The sequence below is a fragment of the Trachypithecus francoisi genome, unplaced genomic scaffold (genome assembly GCF_009764315.1).
Source record: "Trachypithecus francoisi isolate TF-2019V2 unplaced genomic scaffold, Tfra_2.0 Lachesis_group3, whole genome shotgun sequence".
NCBI lineage: Eukaryota > Metazoa > Chordata > Mammalia > Primates > Cercopithecidae > Trachypithecus > Trachypithecus francoisi.
The window spans coordinates 132,614,733-132,634,483 of record NW_022681468.1 but is presented as its reverse complement, the minus strand read 5'-3'; the positions used below and the strand labels follow the sequence as shown (position 1 = coordinate 132,634,483).

At 40.0% G+C, this 19,751-nt stretch overlaps 1 protein-coding gene across 12 annotated transcripts in view; it reads left to right on the top strand.

Moving 5' to 3' along the window:
* TCF12 (transcription factor 12) overlaps nt 1-19,751 on the top strand; it is a 381,043-nt gene that overhangs the window by 350,925 nt on the left and 10,367 nt on the right. For 9 of the 12 annotated variants that reach the window (XM_033189988.1, XM_033189986.1, XM_033189992.1 and 6 more), the window contains 3 exons: nt 3,184-3,298; nt 4,198-4,360; nt 14,347-14,579. In XM_033189988.1, coding sequence (XP_033045879.1) covers nt 3,184-3,298; nt 4,198-4,360; nt 14,347-14,579 — 511 coding nt within the window. The remainder of the gene's footprint in view (nt 1-3,183; nt 3,299-4,197; nt 4,361-14,346; nt 14,580-19,751) is intronic. The other 3 variants (XM_033189989.1, XM_033189987.1, XM_033189998.1) reach the window with 1 other exon arrangement.

Here is a 19,751-nt window from a genome sequence, read left to right as displayed (position 1 = left end):
CCTGTCAGCTGTATGCTAACGAGGTGAACAATTAAACTGAGTCCTATCTGGCTGGCCCCACAGGCTGTAGGCTCAGACAAAGAACTGTTTATACACCTGTTGTATGTGTAGACAGAGCCATTTGAATGAGGAGCTGCAGATTAAAGGGAAGACTTGGGAGCCCAGGAGAGCAAGGGTTAAAGAGAACTTATAAGAACTGTGAAAGTCAAATTCTCCAGAAAATATAGGAGGGCCATTTGCAAGGGGAATCAAGTTACAAAGAAAAAGTTCCTGCTAACTTCATTAACATGAAAAACTCCAGACTTCAAGCCTCCTTCTAGTCTGAGGCCTTTTTTTTAAAGGCTTATATTTTTGCTGTGTGTGCCAGTTAAATTTTTTCTTTTGTAAACTATGTTTAAGTTCATGTGAGAAAATACTTAGTTTGTATCATTCTATAGTGTAAAAATATTTGCTGGTGTTTCTGTAGCACCCTTTCTGATTTTCCTTAAGGGAAAATTTCTAAGATTTATTATTTAGATAATGATCAGACTTTTTTTAATAGTTGAGTTTTTTAAAAATCAAAGAATTATTTATACTGATGAAGTGAAAGGAAATCAGAATTCAGCAGATGCATCATCACTTAGATAAGTGAAAATTCAATTTGTTACTGTTCAGTAGTATTGCCTTACATAGCTATAAAATGTTTCACATGTGTAACATACACTAAGTATACATATGTTTAAAATTTAAATTTTAGAAGGCTATTTCCTTTTAAATTACTTGGTGTGATAGTTCAAAATGTTATGTAAGAACAGAATTAGCACTTATTACCAGGGATCATCGAAGTTTCAAGTCCACATTATTATAAATACAAATACACCTCAGCTTTTACTTTAACTTACAGTTATTTCCCCAGCCCATCAAAATTCTCCTAGATGTATTTAATCTTTAGAGTAGGGCTTATCTTCCAAGGTTCCAAAGAATTTGCAGCCATGTATTGTGTTTGCCCGTATCTATTTTTATAAAATGGGATTTTGAACTTCCTTTCCTCTTAGATCACTGAGTACTTCATAGTAAGAAAGCACCCTCATTCGTTAAGAATAAACAAGACCATGATACCCTTGAAACAGAATTTCTTGAAACATTTTAAAAATAATTTGTTCTCTTGAATACAATTTTCACAGTCCATTTCTTTACTGATTGTTAGGTTGAGTACTTCAGATTCTTCTCAAGTTTTTTTCAGGGGAACAACTAAATATTGAAACTTTCTGAAAGTGGGAAGTGGGAGGGAAGTCTGCCATAGTTTCTGTGGTCCCTTCCCAGCTTTAAGATTTTGTGATTCTAATACATGATGACATTGTGTGGTTTAGGAAAAGGGTGTAGTGGATGCATGATTATTACCTAAGGGAGTAGTGACACAAATAGTGCTCAGCAATGACCAATCTTAAAATCGTTTTAAAAGTAACTATTGACCTCCTGGCTAACACGGTGAAACCCCGTCTCTACTAAAAATACAAAAAACTAGCCGGGCGCGGTGGCGGGCGCCTGTAGTCCCAGCTACTCGGAGGCTGAGGCGGGAGAATGGCGGGAACCCGGGAGGCGGAGCTTGTAGTGAGCCGAGATCGCGCCACTGCACTCCAGCCTGGGCGACACAGCGAGACTCCGTCTCAAAAAAAAAAAAAAAAAAAAAAAAAAAAAAGTAACTATTGAATTAAATTTTAAAATCCACTAAATGGGCTTCTTAAAAATAAAGATGAGAATAAGTGTAAAAAACAAACATTTCTTAGAAAGTGTGGTGGAAGAACGAATCTATTCTGATTAGATCTACTACCAAATAACCTACATTGCCTAAAATTTTGCTTTGGTTCCTTTTGTTTAGCTCACAGAAAAACCAAAGGATAAACTCGCATAGGGATATTTATTCCCCTTAGGGTAAAATCATACAAAGTCATGGAAGATAAAAGCTATATTAATGACTCAAGAGGGATTCAAAGCTTGGCAATTTACTAGGATTGAAGGATTTATTGAAAAACAGAGGTTCTCATGTATAACTCCAGGCAATAAACCTATTTAATTAAAAGCTTAATCTTCTAGTTGACACGTCTGCTACTATTCTAATAAAAATTTCATCTGTAACAAGTGTTTCTATGTATATTAATATTGCAATAGCTGACTGTTTGATGGTGTTTGCATGCTTTAGCTTTTCTATTTCAGGTTAACTGTGACTCGTAAGTTTGATTAAAGCTGAGAATAAAAATACATGCCAATTTTGCTGCCTAGCAATGTACAACTTTTGTTTAGTTCTTTTTTTGTTGTTGTTTGTTTTGTTTGTTTGTTTGTTTTTGTTTTGTTTTTGAGACAGAGTCGTGCTCTGTCGCCCAGGCTGGAGTTCAGTGGCGCGATCTTGCTCACTGCAAGCTCCGCCTCCCAGGTTCACACCATCCTGCTGCCTCGGCCTCCCAAGTAGCTGGGACTACAGGCACCCGCCACCATGCATGGCTAATTTTTTGTATTTTTCATAGAGATAAGGTTTCACCGTGTTAGCTAGGATGGTCTCAATTTCCTAACCTTGTGATCCGCCTGCCTCTGCCTCCCAAAGTGCTGGGATTACAGGTGTGAGCCACCGCGCCCGGCCTAAATTCTTTTGATTTTGTATTGCTTTTGTTGCTCTTTCAAAAATTTTGAAGGGAGGCAGAGAAAAAAAAAGATACTATATATGATAGAGGGGGCAAACTTAGATAAATACTACTATTGCATGGAATGTAGAAGTATTTTGTTAAATGCCAGTTCATGCATACTTTAATGTATTTAGGTATTATATGAAATAGATTTTCCAACTGATTATATAGGATTATTAATAGACCCTATGATATGTGCTGTATTGTGACTTATAGAATGCTTTATCAGCTCATTTGTTTCTCACAAACACCCTCTGTGGGATTTAAAATTTACAAATTAGAAGTTTCATTTTTAAAAAACGCTATGTGTTCTTTTGATTTAAAAGCAGTACTACTATGAAGTATTAATATTTTGAAATTCTCCCCAAAAACCAGAATAATGACATCCAGAAAATGTTGCTGAAATCAGATGAGTGATACTGTTTTCTCTATTAAACCTAGTAGAATAATTTGGACAGTTATTGCCCCTGAACTATCTTGATCATTTTTTTATTTTTGGGTTTTTGTGGATTTTCTTTAACTTTAGGTTGGAACTCATCGGGAAGACTCTGTCAGTCTCAATGGCAATCATTCAGTCCTGTCTAGTACAGTCACTACTTCAAGCACAGACCTGAACCATAAAACACAAGAAAATTATAGAGGTAACTATATTGTTGGTTTTCAGATTTAATGCAGACAGAGATATCATTTGGAACACTCTCACCTTTCTCACAGCTGGATTGACATCTGTGAATCAAAAGTCATTTAGGTGAGGGAATTCCAGATAGTACTGTGGAGAGCAGATATTTGGGGTTCCAACTGGCCCACCTAGGTTGACAATTACAGATACTTATTGGTGAATAGATCCACGTACAGACTGTTGTTCAGTATTTACCAGTTATCTTTTACCTCTTCCTGTTCTGTCATGTCCCTCTTCCTCAGACATTTTCCCTCATGAATGTATCTTCATGGTCCCTAGAGGCAGTGACAGATATTTCTGACTATACTGAGAGCTCCGAATGATGGAAGCTGTTGTTTTAGAGATTATCGTTTGATTGAAGAGACATACAGTTTCGATAAAAAACAAACTTGATCACTGTTCCAATAGAGCTTGCAAATAAGTGTGAAGATAGAGCACTTAAAAGTGCAAATAAGATCACCAAAATAAAGTTCTCCCAGTTACATTTAACCATGATGCCTATTTTACTGTGTATCCAGGAAGATGTTAAGCTTATGTCCTTTACCTCTGCAGCATCTTAGAAGTTAGTTTCTAAAATCCATTGTTTCTCATCCTTGCTCTTTTGTTAAATAGTGCCTGAAAGTGAGCATTAGACTGGTCATGGGGGTCGGACTTGTTCTTTTAAATATAAATGCTGTTAAAAAGCACAAGGATGTGGACATATTCTTTTCAACTCTAAATAGTATACTTTCCTACATCTTCAAATCTCCACCCTAACCCTGTAACCGCTAAGGATATTCACCAGCTAGAAAGCTTTTTATTGTCTTAGCTCTAATTCATAAATGCATCTCGTCTTTTATCTTTCCTTTGCCTCTTTGTTAGGTGGCTTGCAGAGTCAGTCTGGAACTGTTGTTACAACAGAAATCAAGACTGAAAACAAAGAAAAGGATGAAAACCTTCATGAACCTCCTTCATCAGATGACATGAAGTCAGATGATGAATCCTCCCAAAAAGACATCAAGGTTTCATCTAGAGGCAGAACAAGGTATTTGTTAGCATCCAGGTTTTAAATTTTATTCATTTTCCATAGGTAAAAGTACTTGAGAAGTTGGGTGTCATGCATTTATTAACTGCCAGCTATGTTCTAGATATCGTGTTAGGATTTTTGTATATGTTGTCTCAATCACCACGTCATCCCTATAAACGAGAAGTATATGAAGGTTTGATTTCAAAATTATGTTTTCCTTCATACTACACCATTTGAGGGACTACATATAAAATATATCTCTTCGCTCAGGTTGCTTAGTCTGTTAGACAAGTAGAAGGTAAAATAGCTAAAAGAAGTTAAATTGTGTGTTAGGGACATTTAGATAGATTTTATCAATTAATATTTGAATATGGTCAGGTGTCACTTAACAACGGGATATATTCTAAGAAATGCATTGCTAGGCAATTTCATCATTGTGCAAACATACAGTATACTTTCACAAACCTAACCTGTTCCTAGGCTGTATACCTGTATACCATGTTAGTGAACTGAGTGCTGTAGGCAATTGTAACACAATGGTAAGAATTTATGTATCTAAACACCTAAAAGGCACAGTAAAAATAAAAGATAAAAAATGGTACACCTGTATAGGGCACTTATCTTGAATAGAGCTTGCAGGACTCGAAATTGCTCTGGGTGATTCAATGAGCAGGTGAGTGAACGTGAAGGCCTAGAACATTTCTGTACGCTATTGTAGACTTTACAGACACTGTACATTTAGGCTATATTTCGTTTATTAAAACATATTTCTCTTCGATAGTAAATTAACCTTAGCTTACTGTATGTCTTTTACTTTAAAAACTTTTACATTATTTTTAACTTTTTGACTCTGTAGTGATAGCTTAAAACACAAACACATTATATAGCTATACAAGAATACTTTCTTTAAGTTCTTTTGTAAGCTTTTTTTGTGTTTTTTTTTTGGATTTTTTTGTTTTGAGATGGAGTCTTGCTCTGTAACCCAGGCTGGAATGCAGTGGCATCATGTCGGCTCACTGCAACCCCCACCTCCTGGGTTCAAATGATTCTCCTGCCTCAGCCTCCCAAGTAGCTGGGATTGCAGGCAACCCTCACCACTCCAGGCTAATTTTTGTAGTTTTAGTAGAGACGGGGTTTCACCATGTTGGCCAGGCAAGTGTGGAACTCCTCACCACAAGTGATCTGCCTACCTCAGCCTCCCAAAATGTTGGGATTACAGGCATGAGCGACTTTACCCGGCCTTTGTAAGCTTTTTTCTATTTAAATTTTTTTTTTTACTTTTCAAACGTTTTTGTTAAAAACTAAGACACAAACACACATGTTAGCCTAGGCCTCCACAAAGTCAAGATCATTAATACCACTGTCTTCCACCTCCACATCTTGTCCCACTGAACGTCTTCACACGCAGTAACATGCAGGAAGTTGTCATCTCCTATGGTAACAAAGCCCTCTTCTGGAATACCTCCTAAAGGACCTGCCTTCAGGTCTTACAGTTAACCTTTTCTTTCTTTGTTGTTTTTTTGAGATGGAGTCTCGCTCTTGTCACCCAGGCTGGAGTGCAGTGGCACAATCTCAGCTCACTGCAACCTTCGCCTCCCGGGCTCAAGCAGTTCTCTTGCCTCAGCCTCCAGAGTAGCTGGGACTACAGGTGCCTGCCACCACGCCCGGTGAGGTTTTGTATTTTTAGTAGAGATGGAATTTCGCCATGTTGGCCAGGCTGGTCTCGAACTCCTGACCTCCAGTGATCTACCTGCCTTGGCCTCCTAAAGTGCTGGTATTACAGACGTGGGCCACCGCACCCAACCAACTTTTTTTTTAAGTTAGAAGTATACTCTAATGATAAAAAGTATAGTATAGTATAGTATAAATACATAAACCAGTAGCATAACTAGTTATTATTATTGAGTACAGCAGGTCCTCAAAAAACATCATTTTGTGAAATGATGAGAAAAAAAAATTGATTCCTAGCTGGAGCCTCTTTCATTGTGGAGTTTGCACATTCTTCCCACGTCTCCTCATGTGGGTTTTCTCTGAGTACTCCAGTTTCTTCCTTCACCCCGAAAATGTGTGTTAGATTGATTAATGTGTCTAAATTGTCCCAGTATGAGAACGTGTGGGTGTGTGTGAGAGTGTGCCCTGCAATGAAATGGCATCCTGTCCAAGGTTGTTTCTGCCTTGCTCCCTGAGCTGCTGGGATAGGCTCCAGCCTCCCACTGACCCTGAACTGGAATAATTGGGTAAATAATAATCTTACTTATTTTTATGAGTCTTTCTTAAATGTATGAATAGTTCACATTTATTTCATTGTTTAATATTAGAAGTGTATTTTGGTCTTTATTTAGAAGTTTGGTGGTATTTTGTCACCAGAAATGTACTGTAGGAATTTACCTCTTATTTATATCAATTAACCTATGATAAAACTGGTTTTATTGTATGTCATTTTGCATGAAGTTGCAGTTTCCAAGAACTGATCAGTGACACTGAGGACTTGCTGTAGTGTGTACTGTACTTCATTGCATGCTTTTATACAACTGGCAGCACAGTAGGTTTGTTTATATCAGCACCTATACAAACAGTGCATTACATGACTAACGTGCTGCAGCCTTACCACCGCTACATTATTAGATAATAGACATTTTTTAGCTCCAATATAATAAGACCACTGTCATATATGTAGTGCCTCATTGACGAGAATGTTATTATGGGCTCATAACTGTATATTAATATAAGGGCTAACTATATGGTAAGACTGATTTAATTAAACAAGGGGTCAGCAAATTATGGCCCATGGGCCTACCCAGCTCACTGCCTATTGTTGCTTTTGTTTTTATTATTTTATTTGTGTGTGTGTGTGTGTGTGTGTGTGTGTGTGTGTGTGTGTGTGTATTTTAAGACAGGGTCTCGCTGTCACCCAGGCTGGAATGCCATGGGGTGATCTTGGCTCACTGCAGCCTCAGCCTCCCAAGTGGCTGGGATAACAGGCAGGCACCATGCCTGGCTAATGTTTGTATTTTTAGTAGAGACAGGGTTTCACCATGTTTTCCAGGCTGGTTTCAAACTCCTGGCCTCAAGTGATCTGCTCACCTCGTCCTCCCAAAGTGCTGGGATTACAGGTGTGAGCCACTGCGCCCAAGTGCTGCCTGTTTTTATAAAGTTTTATTAGAACACCACCATGTCCCATTCATTTACCCATTGTCTGTGGCTGTTTTCATACTGCATTGCCAGACTAGAACAGTTGCCACAGAGACTATATGGCCCACCAAAGCTGAGAATATTTACCATTGGTCCTTCTCAAAAAATGTTTGTTTTTAACAAACATTTAAATAGTAATTTGAGAAAAGTATGAAAAAGGAAGTATTCTAGGCAGAATGATGTCATGGAGTTTTCTAGAAAATGGGCTTGACCTTGCTTTGAAGTATGAATACAGACACATAGTACATTAGTTTCAAGTGATTTCCAGATTTTTCCTTCAAAGTTTTCTTCGAGTTCTACATTAAAATTAGATGAGTTAGGCCAGGCACAGTGGCTCATGCCTGTAATCCCAGCACTTTGGGTGGCTAAGGCAGGAGGATCACTTGAGACCAGAAGTTCAAGACCAGCCTGGGCTACATAGCTAGATTCTGTCTCTACAAAAAGTTATAAAAACCATCGAGGCATGGTGGCAAACGCCCGTGGTCCCAGCTACTTGGGAGGGTAAGGCAGGAAGATTGCTTGAGTTCACAAGTTTGGGCCGGGCGCGGTGGCTCAAGCCTGTAATCCCAGCGCTTTGGGAGGCCGAGACGGGCGGATCACGAGGTCAGGAGATCAAGACCATCCTGGCTAACATGGTGAAACCCCGTCTCTACTAAAAAATACAAAAAACTAGCCGGGCGAGGTGGCGGGCGCCTGTAGTGCCAGCTACTCGGGAGGCTGAGGCAGGAGAATGGCGTGAACCCGGGAGGCGGAGCTTGCAGTGAGCTGAGATCCGGCCACTGTACTCCAGCCTGGGCGACAGAGCGAGACTCCGTCTCAAAAAAAAAAAAAAAGAAACAAGTTTGAGACTGTAGTGAGATGTGATCATGCCACTGTGCTCTAACCTGGCTGACACGGAAATGCTGTCTCTAAAAAAAGAATACTTTTTGTGATGAAAATTTAAAAGTTAGATCATTTAGTATATTTGTAGTACACCCTATTTCTTGGCATACATACTCATTTATCAATGATATGTTTATATCTTATACAGATTTAAAACATTGTTCTTTGTGTTGAATTATGGTGCAATGAGGATGGTAGATAAAACTAAAAGAAGTGGAATGGTCCTTTCTGTCATTCACATACTTAAAAGGGGTCCTTTTGCTCTTTTGACATTCTCACTGTTTTCAACACCTAAACATTTATCTTGGGAAAAAGGAAATCTTACGATGTTAATGTTGTTACTTTAATATGCATTGTACTCAACTATCAGGGGCATAAGGAAGGAAAAACTGTGTCAAGGAATTCAGAGACCACTCTATGGAGGCATCTTAACTCTTACATAGTTTTTATCCAAATAGAATTTTAAGGGAAACAATTTACATCTTTCCTCTGTATTCATCTTCTTATAGATCAGGTATCAGCAAACTTTCTCTATAAAGGCCCAAATAGTGACTCTTTTAGGCTTTATTGGACATACACTCTCTGTCACAGCTACTCACCTTTGCCATCATAGCACAAAAGTAGTCAAAGTCAAATGGGTATCGCTGTTCCAATAAAATTTTACTTACAAAAACGGATGACCCGCTCATAGATCAGTTTGCTGACCCATATTATAGGTCATCAGAAATTAGGAGGCAGCGTAATAGGTTAGTAATAGTCCATAATAATGGATAGGTTAATAACATGACCCTTGGACAAAATAAGGGTTTGAATTGTGGTCCCATTACATACTTGCCAAGTGACTTTGGGCAAGTCTTTGAGCTCAGTTTCTTCTTCTCTAAAAAGAGACTTTCTGTTACAGGATTCTTGTAGGAATAACCTGAAAATGATGCATGTAAAACCCTTTGCACACTGTGTAGCACACAGTAAGCACTCAATAACGATACTGTATCTACTGTTACAGTGGTAATGTTATGGTGGTAATTTTAAGTGTATGGTGTAGGCTTGCTTCCGTGGAGCACTGACCTGACATCTCATCATTATACTGCCACCAATTAGCTATGTGATCCTAGGTCTTGAAGTGGTTCTCAGCCCTGCTGCACAGACCCTGGAACATTTTAAAAATACAGGTGCCTAGGTCCCAACCCAAACTCACTAAATTAGTGAGTCTAGCATCCCTGGTAGTGAGACCTGGAAAGCTGTGTTTTTTAAGTGCTCCTGGAGATTCTAATGAGTGGCTATCTGTGGACACCATTGGGCTCGTTGATCTTTAAAAGCCTTTTTGAAGTCAAAGAACCAGTGATTTTCTTTTGTCAAAAGATATTGCATACTTTTTAGAGACAAGGTCTCTGTTTGTCACCCAGGCTGGAGTGCAGTGGCCAGTTCCCCCATGCCCGCCTCAGCTTCCCAAACCACTAAGGTTACAAGCACGAGCCACCATGCCTGGCCTGTGTACTTGTTCTTTTATTAGAATACTCAGGGTATTAAAGAAGAGGTAAAAATGTCTGATATTTTTGCACATTATTTCAGGGTTCTGAGAAGCCATGGTCAGTAATTTATATCTGAATCATAAATAGAACTTTCTATAAGCTGTTACAGAGCATCTCCCTCATATTTTTTTTCTGATTATATAGTCTATTTTCATTACAGAAATTTAGAAAATACAGAAAACTATACACAGAAATCACAAGAAACCCCACTATTCAGAATTAACCACTGTTTACTTTTTTTTTTTTCCTGATAAGTTCTAATTTGATTTCACTGTGGTCTGAGAGACAGTTTGTTGTGATTTCTGTTCTTTTACATTTGCTGAGGAGTGTTTTACTTCCAATTATGTGGTCAATTTTAGAATAAGTGCGATGTGGTGCTGAGACCTGTTGATTTGGGGTAGAGAGTTCTGTAGATGACTGTTAAGTCCGCTTGGTCCAGAGCTGAGTTCAAGTCCTGAATATCCTTGTTAATTTTCTGTCTCGTTGATCTAATATTGACAGTGGGGTGTTAAAGTCTCACGTTATTATTGTGTGGGAGTCTAAGTCTCTTTGTAGGTGTATAAGAACTTACTTTATGAATCTGGGTGCTCCTGTATTGAGTGTGTATATATTTAGGATAGTTAGCTCTTCTTGTTGCATTGATCCCTTTACCATTATGTAATGGCCTTCTTTGTCTCTTTTGATCTTTGTTGGTTGAAAGTCTGTTTTATCAAAGACCAGGATTGCAAACCCTGCTTGCTTTTTTTTTTTTTTTTTCCGTTGTTTGCTTGGTAGATCTTCCTCCATCCCTTTATTTTGAGCCTATGTTTGTCTTTGCACGTGAGGTGGGTCTCCTGAGTACAGCACATGGATGGGTCTTGACTCTGTCCAATTTGTCAGTCTCTGTCTTTTAATTGGGGCATTTAGCCCATTTACATTTAAGGTTAATATTGTTATGTGTTAATTTGATCCTGTCATTATGATACTACTGGTTATTTTGCCCATTAATTGATGCAGTTTCTTCATAGCGTCAGTGGTCTTTACAATTTGGTACGTTTTTGCAGTGGCTGGTACCGGTCGTTTCTTTCCATGTTTAGGGCTTCCTTCAGGAGCTCTTGTAAGGCAGGCCTGGTGGTGACAAAATCTCTCAGCATTTGCTTGTCTGTAAAGGATTTTATTTCTCTTTCACTTATGAAGCTTAGTTTGGCTGGATATGGAATTCTGGCTTGAAAATTCTTTTGTTTAAGAATGTTGAATATTGGCCCCCACTCTCTTCTGGCCTGTAGGGTTTCTGCTGAGAGATCCACTGTTAGTCTGATGGGCTTCCCTTTGTGGGTAATCTGACCTTGCTCTCTGGCTGCCCTTAACATTTTTTCCTTCATTTCAGCCTTGGTGAATCTGACAATTATGTGTGTTGGAGTTGCTCTTCTTGAGGAGTATCTTTGTGGTGTTCTCTGTATTTCCTGAATTTGAATGTTGGCCTGCCTTCCTAGGTTGGGGAAGTTCTCCTGGATAATATCCTGAAGAGTGTTTTCTAACTTGGTTCCATTCTCCCCATCACTTTCAGGTACATCAATCAAATGTAGATTTGGTCTTTTCGCATAGTCCCATATTTCTTGGAGGCTTTGTTCATTTGTTTTCACTTTTTTCTCTAATCTTGTCTTCTCGCTTTATTTCATTCATTTGATCTTCAATCACTGATATCCTTTCTTCTGCTTGATCATATCAGCTATTGAAGCTTGTGTATGCTTCACGAAGTTCTCGTACTGTGGTTTTCAGCTCCATCAGGTTATTTAAGGTCCTCTCTACACTGGTTATTCTATTTAGCCATTCGTCTAGCCTTTTTTCAAATTTTTTTGCTTCCTTACAGTGGGTTAGAACATGCTTCTTTAGCCTGGAGAAGTTTGTTGTCACTGACCTTCTGAAGCCTGCTTCTGTCAGCTTGTCAGACTCATTCTCCATCCAGTTTTGCTCCCTTGTTGATAAACAGTTGTGTCCCTTTGGAGGAGAAGCAGCGTTCTGGCTTTTGGAATTTTCAGCCTTTCTGCTCTGGCTGGGTAGATAAAACCTCACAAAGATAAGGTTTTATCTGCCTTTGGTTTTTGATGTTGGTGACCTACAAATGGAGTTTTGGTGTGGATGTCGTTTTTGTTGATGTTGATGCTATTCCTTTCTGTTTGTTAGTTTTCCTTCTGACAGACCGGCCCCTCAGCTGCAGGTCTGTTGGGAGTTTGCTGGAGGTCCACTCCAGACCCTGTTTTTCTGGGTATCACCAGCAGAGGCTGCAGAACAGCAAATATTACTACCTGATCCTTTCTCTGAAAGTTTTGTCCCACAGGGGCACCCGCCTGTGTGAGGTGTCTTTCGGTCCCTCCTGGGAGGTGTCTCCCAGTCAGGCTACATGGGGGTCAGGGACCCACTTGAGGGAGGCAGTCTGTCCGTTATCGGAGCTCGAATGCCATGCTGGGAGAACCACTGTTCTCTTCAAAGCTGTCAGGCAGGGCTGTTTAAGTCTGGAGAAGCTGTCTGCTGCTTTTTGTTCAGATATGCCCTGCCCACAGGTGGAATCTAGAGAGGCAGTAGGCCTTGCTGGGCTGCAGTGGGCTCCACCCAGTTCGAGCTTCCCTGCCACTTTGTTTACACTGTGAGCATAGAACTGCCTACTCAAGCCTCAGCATGGCAGATGCCCTTTCTCCGGCCAAACTTAAGCATCCCAGGTCGGTGTCAGACTGCTGTGCTAGCAGCAAGCAAGGATCCGTGGGCCTGGGACCCACTGTGCCAGGCACGGGAGGGAATCTCCTGGTCTGCTCATTGCAAAGACCATGGGAAAAGCGCAGTATTTGGGCAGGAGTGTACTGCTGCTCCAGGTACAGTCACTCATGGCTTCCCTTGGCTAGGAAAGGGTAATCCACCAAACCCTTGCACTTCCTGGGTGAGGCGATGCCCTGCCCTGCTTCAACTCACCCTCCATTGGCTGCACCCACTGTCCAGCCATTCCCAATGAGATGAACCAGGTACCTCAGTTGGAAATGCAGAAATCACCCATCTTCTGCATCAGTCTTGCTGGGAGCTGTAGACCAGAGCTCTTCCTATTCGGCCATCTTGGAAGTGACCCACCTCAACAATGTATTTTTTTAAAGTGTTGTGTTTTTGTTTTGGAGCAGCTTTATTGAGGCTTAATACACATGTAATAATAAAATTCACTAATTTTAAATATACAGTCTGTATGTATGTTAAAATGTGTATATTTTGTCATTTTGACAAGTGTAAAAGTTATATAACAGCCACCATATTCATAATGTTGAATATTTTCACCACCTCAAAAAATGTCCTTGTTCCCCTTGGTAGTGAGTCCCTTTCCTCAATCCCATGGTCCTTGGCAGCCATTGATCTGCTTTCTGTTACCATAGTTTTGTCTTTTCTAGAAGTTCACGTAAATTGGAATTGTAGAGTATGTATATGATCTTTCATGACTGGCTTTTTTTACTTAGCATAATCTGCAGCTTGATTTTAGAAACTACATAACGGTGCATTGTCTGAATGTACTATGATTTATTTAACCCATTTCATGTTATTAGATCCCAATATATTGCTAATGTAAATAATTCTGTGATCATCTCCCTTTACATAAATTTCTATGTGCATCTCTAATTATATCCTTAAGATGAATTTCCACAGTTGGAATTGCTGATCAAGAGGTAATAAACATTAAGGCTCTGGATTCGTTTTGCCAATTTGCCCTTCAAAAAATTGTATCTTTTCTCCCATGTTTTATAATCATCACCACTGATGATAATTTCTCTCTAGAACAAAAAATAGCCATTTTCTGAGATACTTCTCTCAATCTGTATCTTAAGCTTTCCTTCTTTCTTCTTACCAGGTAACCGCCAGAGTATATTTAAGAGCATAAGCTAAGTAAATTATACATTCATGTACTAGGAGGGCTTTCAAACTGTAATGTGTGTATCAGTCATTTGGGGAACATGTTAAAATGCAGCTTCTAATTCAGTAAGATGGGAGTAGAACCTGAGAGATTCTACTCCAGTATTTTTAATAAGCTCCCAGTAATGCTGATGCTGCTGATTTGTGGATCACATTTTGTGTAGCAAGATGCTAGTACATTATGTAGTTGTTATTCTTATATTTATGAAGAGTTTCTGGAGAAATCTTTATGCTATAATGTGCAATGAAAAATGCACTTCAGAGTGTGTTTGTGTGGTATATTTCAACTATATGACTGTATATATGCATTGAAGAAAAATTGGAAAGGAATATACAGTCATGTTAACTGCACCTATTACAACTGTTTACAAAATTTATAGGTAGTTTTCATATCCATCTTTACACTTTATAGTTGTGCACAATCAGCATATCTTACTTTACAGGGAACCTAATAGACTTTGTCGTTACTTTATTTTCTAGCAGTACTAATGAAGATGAGGATTTGAACCCTGAACAGAAGATAGAAAGGGAGAAGGAGAGACGGATGGCTAACAATGCCAGAGAACGCTTACGCGTGCGGGATATTAATGAAGCATTCAAAGAGCTTGGCCGAATGTGTCAACTTCACTTGAAGAGTGAAAAACCCCAAACAAAACTCCTTATTCTTCATCAAGCTGTGGCAGTCATCCTTAGTCTAGAACAGCAAGTCAGAGGTAAGTAGGTTCAGCTGAGATGTATCAGACGGGCAGACATTTCTGTTTATAGTTGCTCTTCTGCTTGGGGAAGTTGTTATTTCTCCCAGTACTTCTGCTACTGTATCATCAGGGTCGTTTTTCTTGTATTCTCACCTCTGTCTCACTGTATTACCCAGTATCTGTGGGCTCAGTGTTCTCAACCATTAGAGAGTAATTCTGTGAAACAAAGCAGAGAACAAACAGCCTCTACCTGCCGCTCAGCAGTAGTGCTTTGTGTCCCTTTGCTCTGGTTGCTTCTGATCTCTCAGCCATCAAATTTACCTGCCTGGACCTGCCCTCCTCCCTGCTCTTTATGTGTTTCCTACTTCTCTGTATTCATTTTCTTGCCTGCTCTACTTTAGAGTATCTACCATGCCCTGCTGGTTAATAGGATGCCTTGTCATGGTCCCTTCTGCCTTTGCCAGATACCTTTACACCCATATAAATAAGGTCTCAGGGCTTCTTTGTTGACCCCAGACCAGAAACACCAAAAACTTTTTGGGCTAACATACACTGGCATGCCTGTGTGTCCTTAAGGGCAAAACAGCTCACCCGCTGCTGACTCACTTTCATTTTTCAGGAATTTTGTTGCAGCCTTGAAGAACCTTAGAAACTTCATTTGTTCAATGTGTATTTATTGCATAGCTCCTGTGTTCCAACCAGCTATGTCCTAGACCCTGGGTTATCAAATAATAGAAACTTCTTGTCTTTAAGAGGTTTTACCATCAAGCTTGAGTTTCTCCATATACTTACATATTGTCTTAAAATATCCTAAGCCTTTTTGCAGGGAATTCATAGATGGGGCCCTAGGTTCCAGATCTGACCACTAGTCTCTCTGAGAGGAATTCTTTCGATTTTGTGTGAAGAAGATTCAAAAAAGAATAGGGTGGGCAGATGCTTGAAAACTACAGCCATGGAGCCTCAGCATAGATTGCAGAATGAGTACTCTTTCTTAGGAAAACCAGAGTTAGAAAACTTAAACAAACTTGCAGAAATAGATACAGTAGTAGTTAATTCATCCACTTCCCTCCAATATATTTAATGAATAAGAATGAGAGATAGATCATTTTGTGTATAATCAACCTAATATTAAAAATGGATACTTGCTCCTCTTCTCCCAAGGTCCTTGAAATATCTGTGGAGTATAAATGTTAATGAAACCTAATCTTCAAAGAGTTATAGACTCCCTTGGGATATCCATGAGGAGGCAGATTGTTACCCACTCACCTGTGGCAGAAGCAGTGGTTCCTTGAACTACTGATACCTCCTGTCACTTTACTAATGTTTTTTTTTTTTTCCTTGAATTATGTCTGACACCCTTTGTCTCGCTCTGAAGGCAGCCAAGGCACCTATGTTCAGTGGTTCAAGTACACTCATCCTCCTGCTCTTCAGCCTGGGATATCTTCTACCCTGACTTCACCCAGCCATTTATTGTTAAAGCCACTGCCTCCATCTCAGCTGTGAAAGTCTTACTGTCTGGTCAACAGGAGTACCAGAATTTATTCTAATATGCAGCACCTTTTCCTCCTATAGTGCATTAGAATCAGAATGCAGTCATTTGTGTTTTAAAAAACTTTTTTTTTTTAAACACAGAGATACCTACTTCATCTCTAAGCCATTAAAACGAGAAATACTTCTGTGTTTGTAAAACACAAACATAAATAAATAAAACATAAATTCTACCATGCCTAGATGGACCTTATTCATTTGTAACATTGGAATTTGCAGTGGTTCCATGCGGGCACCTAGAACAGAAAAGCTGAGTCTGAGAGAAGATCTATCATCTAGGCTTTCTTACTACTGACTTTCTGGTCTGTTATGGGTACTGACTATTTCATACAGTTCTGCAAAGCTCTGTCTAAGGAGTCTTTGACTGATGAGAGTTTGAACAGATTTCAAATACACTGAACTGTAACTTCGTTAGGGATTGCTTTGATGTTCAGAAAAGCCTACTTCTCCCCTGCCTTCAGGCTGGGCTTGAAGCCTTGTCTTAGGACTTTACATAAAAGCCCAAGGATCTTTGTAAGGTGTGTATGTATGTATGTATGTATGTATGTAGAGATGGTCTCATTGTTGCCCAGGCTGGTCTTGAAATCCTGGCCTCAAGCATCTATAGGCTTGAGCCACCATGCCTGGGCTCAGGCTCCTTGAAGGACACTATGGTGGCTGTCATACAGGGTGTAGAACCCTTCATACAGGCCACAATACCTGTGCCTTGTCTTTGGCAACACCTTCAAAGTTTTGTATAGCCACTGTCTTTTTCTTGATTTACCTAGAGTTTTGAGTTATTTTGGTGACTTGATCACTTTTGAGAGCCTCTTCATCCCTACAGGGACCCTCCTTCGCAGTCCCTGATCCAGCCCTTTCTATTAAAACAGCTTTTGTTTACATGACCTATTTGGGCATCCTCTGCACTCTGGCTTCCCTTCTGGTTTGGGATGATGCTTCAAGACTGTATCTGATTGTGACCCAACCTGTCACAATCCCTGGATAAGTAGTTTTACCAGGAGGCAAGCTGACCCAGGTCTAGCAGTTCATCCCAGAGAAGAGTGAGAAGAGTGGTGTCTCTTGTAAGCATCAGATTGTGCCAGAGCATTTTTTGTGCCTTGTTGCCCCACCTGTCAAACCCTAAGTCCCCACTGCCAATTTAAGCTTTTCCATTTTCCTGACTACATTATTTGTACCTTTGCCATTTTTATTCCCTAGCAGATAAAACAAATGACCTTCAAGTTTGTACTGTTGGCATTACTCAGGACTCAGTGGTTAAACATTTCCTCCTCTCAAGCTCTTTCACAGGTCAGCTCAGTCAGCTCACTGTTCTTTCGATAATTTAGTGATAAGAGAACTATTAGATTTTCAGTTTCCTATTCTCCAAGTGAGTTTGAAGATAAATGGTCTAGGACAGTGGTTTTGAAATCTGGCTGGTCCCAGAAGCACCTGAAGCTTTTCTTTTCTCAAACATTTCCAAACCTTACCCCCAGGGGATTCTGGTGCAATGAGATGGTTAAATGTGGTAGACTTAGCATATGCGTTGATAATACTGCAGTCCCACTAAAATAAATAAAAATGACATTTATTTTAACCCACAGTTACAGATGAGAGAGGAGACCATAGCAGATGAAATAGCAAAAGCTGCATGTAGGATAGAAAGTCGATGGAATAGTGGTACTTACTTACTTGTTTCTAAGTACCAAAGAATCCATGTCTCAAGAGTGGTAAGATCTAATCTTGTGCTAAACATATTGATTTCTTAAATGCCCTGAAGTTAAAATACATAATCATGAAATTTCAGGGCATTAGGGTAAAAACAATACGCTAAAGCTTCTGGAGATAAAATATAAATAGCTTACAGATAAAGAAACAAGAATCAAAATATCATCAGCGTTCTGGACAGTAGTACTGGATTCCAGGAGATAGTGGAGCAGTACCTTCAAATTTCTGAGGAAAATAATTTCAACCTAGAATTCTTTTTTTTTTGTTTTGAGACAGAGTCTCACTCTGTCACCCAGGCTGGAGTGCAGTGGTGTGACCTTGGCTCACTGCATCCTCTGCCTCCTGAGTTCAAGTGATTCTCCTGCCTCAGCCTCCTCCGTAGCTGGGATTACAGGCACATACTACCATGCCCAGTTAATTTTTATATTTTTAGTAGAGACAGGGTTTCACATGTTGACCAGACTGGTCTGAAACTCCTGACCTCAGGTGATCCCCTTACCTCAGCCTCTCAAAGTGCTGAGATCACATACATGAGCCACTACACCCGGCCGGTTTCAACCTAGAATTCTATACATTGCCAAGCAATCAAAGGTGAAAATAGAATGAAACTATTCCACATAAGCTGGGTGTGTGCCTGTAGTCCCAGCTACTTGGGATGTTGAGTCAAGAGAACCACTTGAGCCCAGGAATTTGAGGCTGAAGCGAGCTATGATCATGCTGCTACACTCCAGCCTGGGTGACAGTGCCAAGTCCACCCTGTCTCTAAATAAAAATTAAGTTGGCAGCTGGGCGCAGTGGCCCACACCTGTAATCCCAGCACTTTGGGAGGCTGAGGCGGGCAGATCACGAGGTCAAGAGATCGAGACCATCCTTGGCAACATGGTGAAACCCCGTCTCTACTAAAAATACAAAAATTAGCTGGGTGTGCTGGTGCACACAAGAAGTCCCAGCTACTAGGGAGGCTGAGGCAGGAGAATTGCTTGAACCTGGGAGGCAGAGGTTGCAATGAACCAAGATTGCGCCACTGTACTCCAGCCTGGCGACAGAGCGAGACTTCATCTCAAAAAAAAAAAAAAAAATTGAGTTGGCTGGGCACAGTGGCTTATGCCTGTAATCCCAGCACATGGGAGGCCAAGACAGGAGGATCGCTTGAGCCTAGGAGATAGCTTGAGACCAGCCTGAGCAACATAATTAGGCCCCATCTCTTAAAAATTTTTAAAAATTAGCTGGGCATGGTGGCTCACATCTGTAGTACCAGCTACTTGGGAGGCTGAGATGGGAGGATCACTTGAGCCCTAGAAGATTAAGGCTGCAGTGAGCTATGATGTAGGACCACACTCCAGTCTGGGCAGCAGAGTGAGAACCTATCCCAAAGAAGAAAAAAAAAAAGATATTTCAGATATGCAAATCCTTTAAAAATTTACCTTCCTCGTACATTCTTTTAAAAAATAGAGACAGAGTCTCACTGTGTTGCCCAGGGTGGTCTCAAACTCCTGGCACAAACGGTCCTCCCGCCTCAGCCTCCCAGGTAGTTGGAACTGCAGGCATTAGCCACCACACTTGGCTCGTGTATATTTTTTCAGAAAGCATCTGGAACATATACTTTAGCCTAATAAGTGCATAATCAACAAAGACAAATGATATAGAATCCAGGAAACAAAGGATTTAACATAGAAAAACAGCAAAAAGACAAAGAGCTACTGGGCCTAGAGAGCAACTAATCCATTGAAAATTGAATATTATTAGCAGCAGAAGAAAGGTTTCCAAGGAAAGAAAATGGAATTAATTGATAATACGATGTGTACAAGATTAGGAAAATATATTGATAGGCATTTGTTAGATCTCTTGGAGCATTCAATGGTGAGGTTGGGGAGATGGAATTTGCATTACTAACAAATGAAAAAACAGGTAACTAACTATAGGAAAAATAAACAGTTA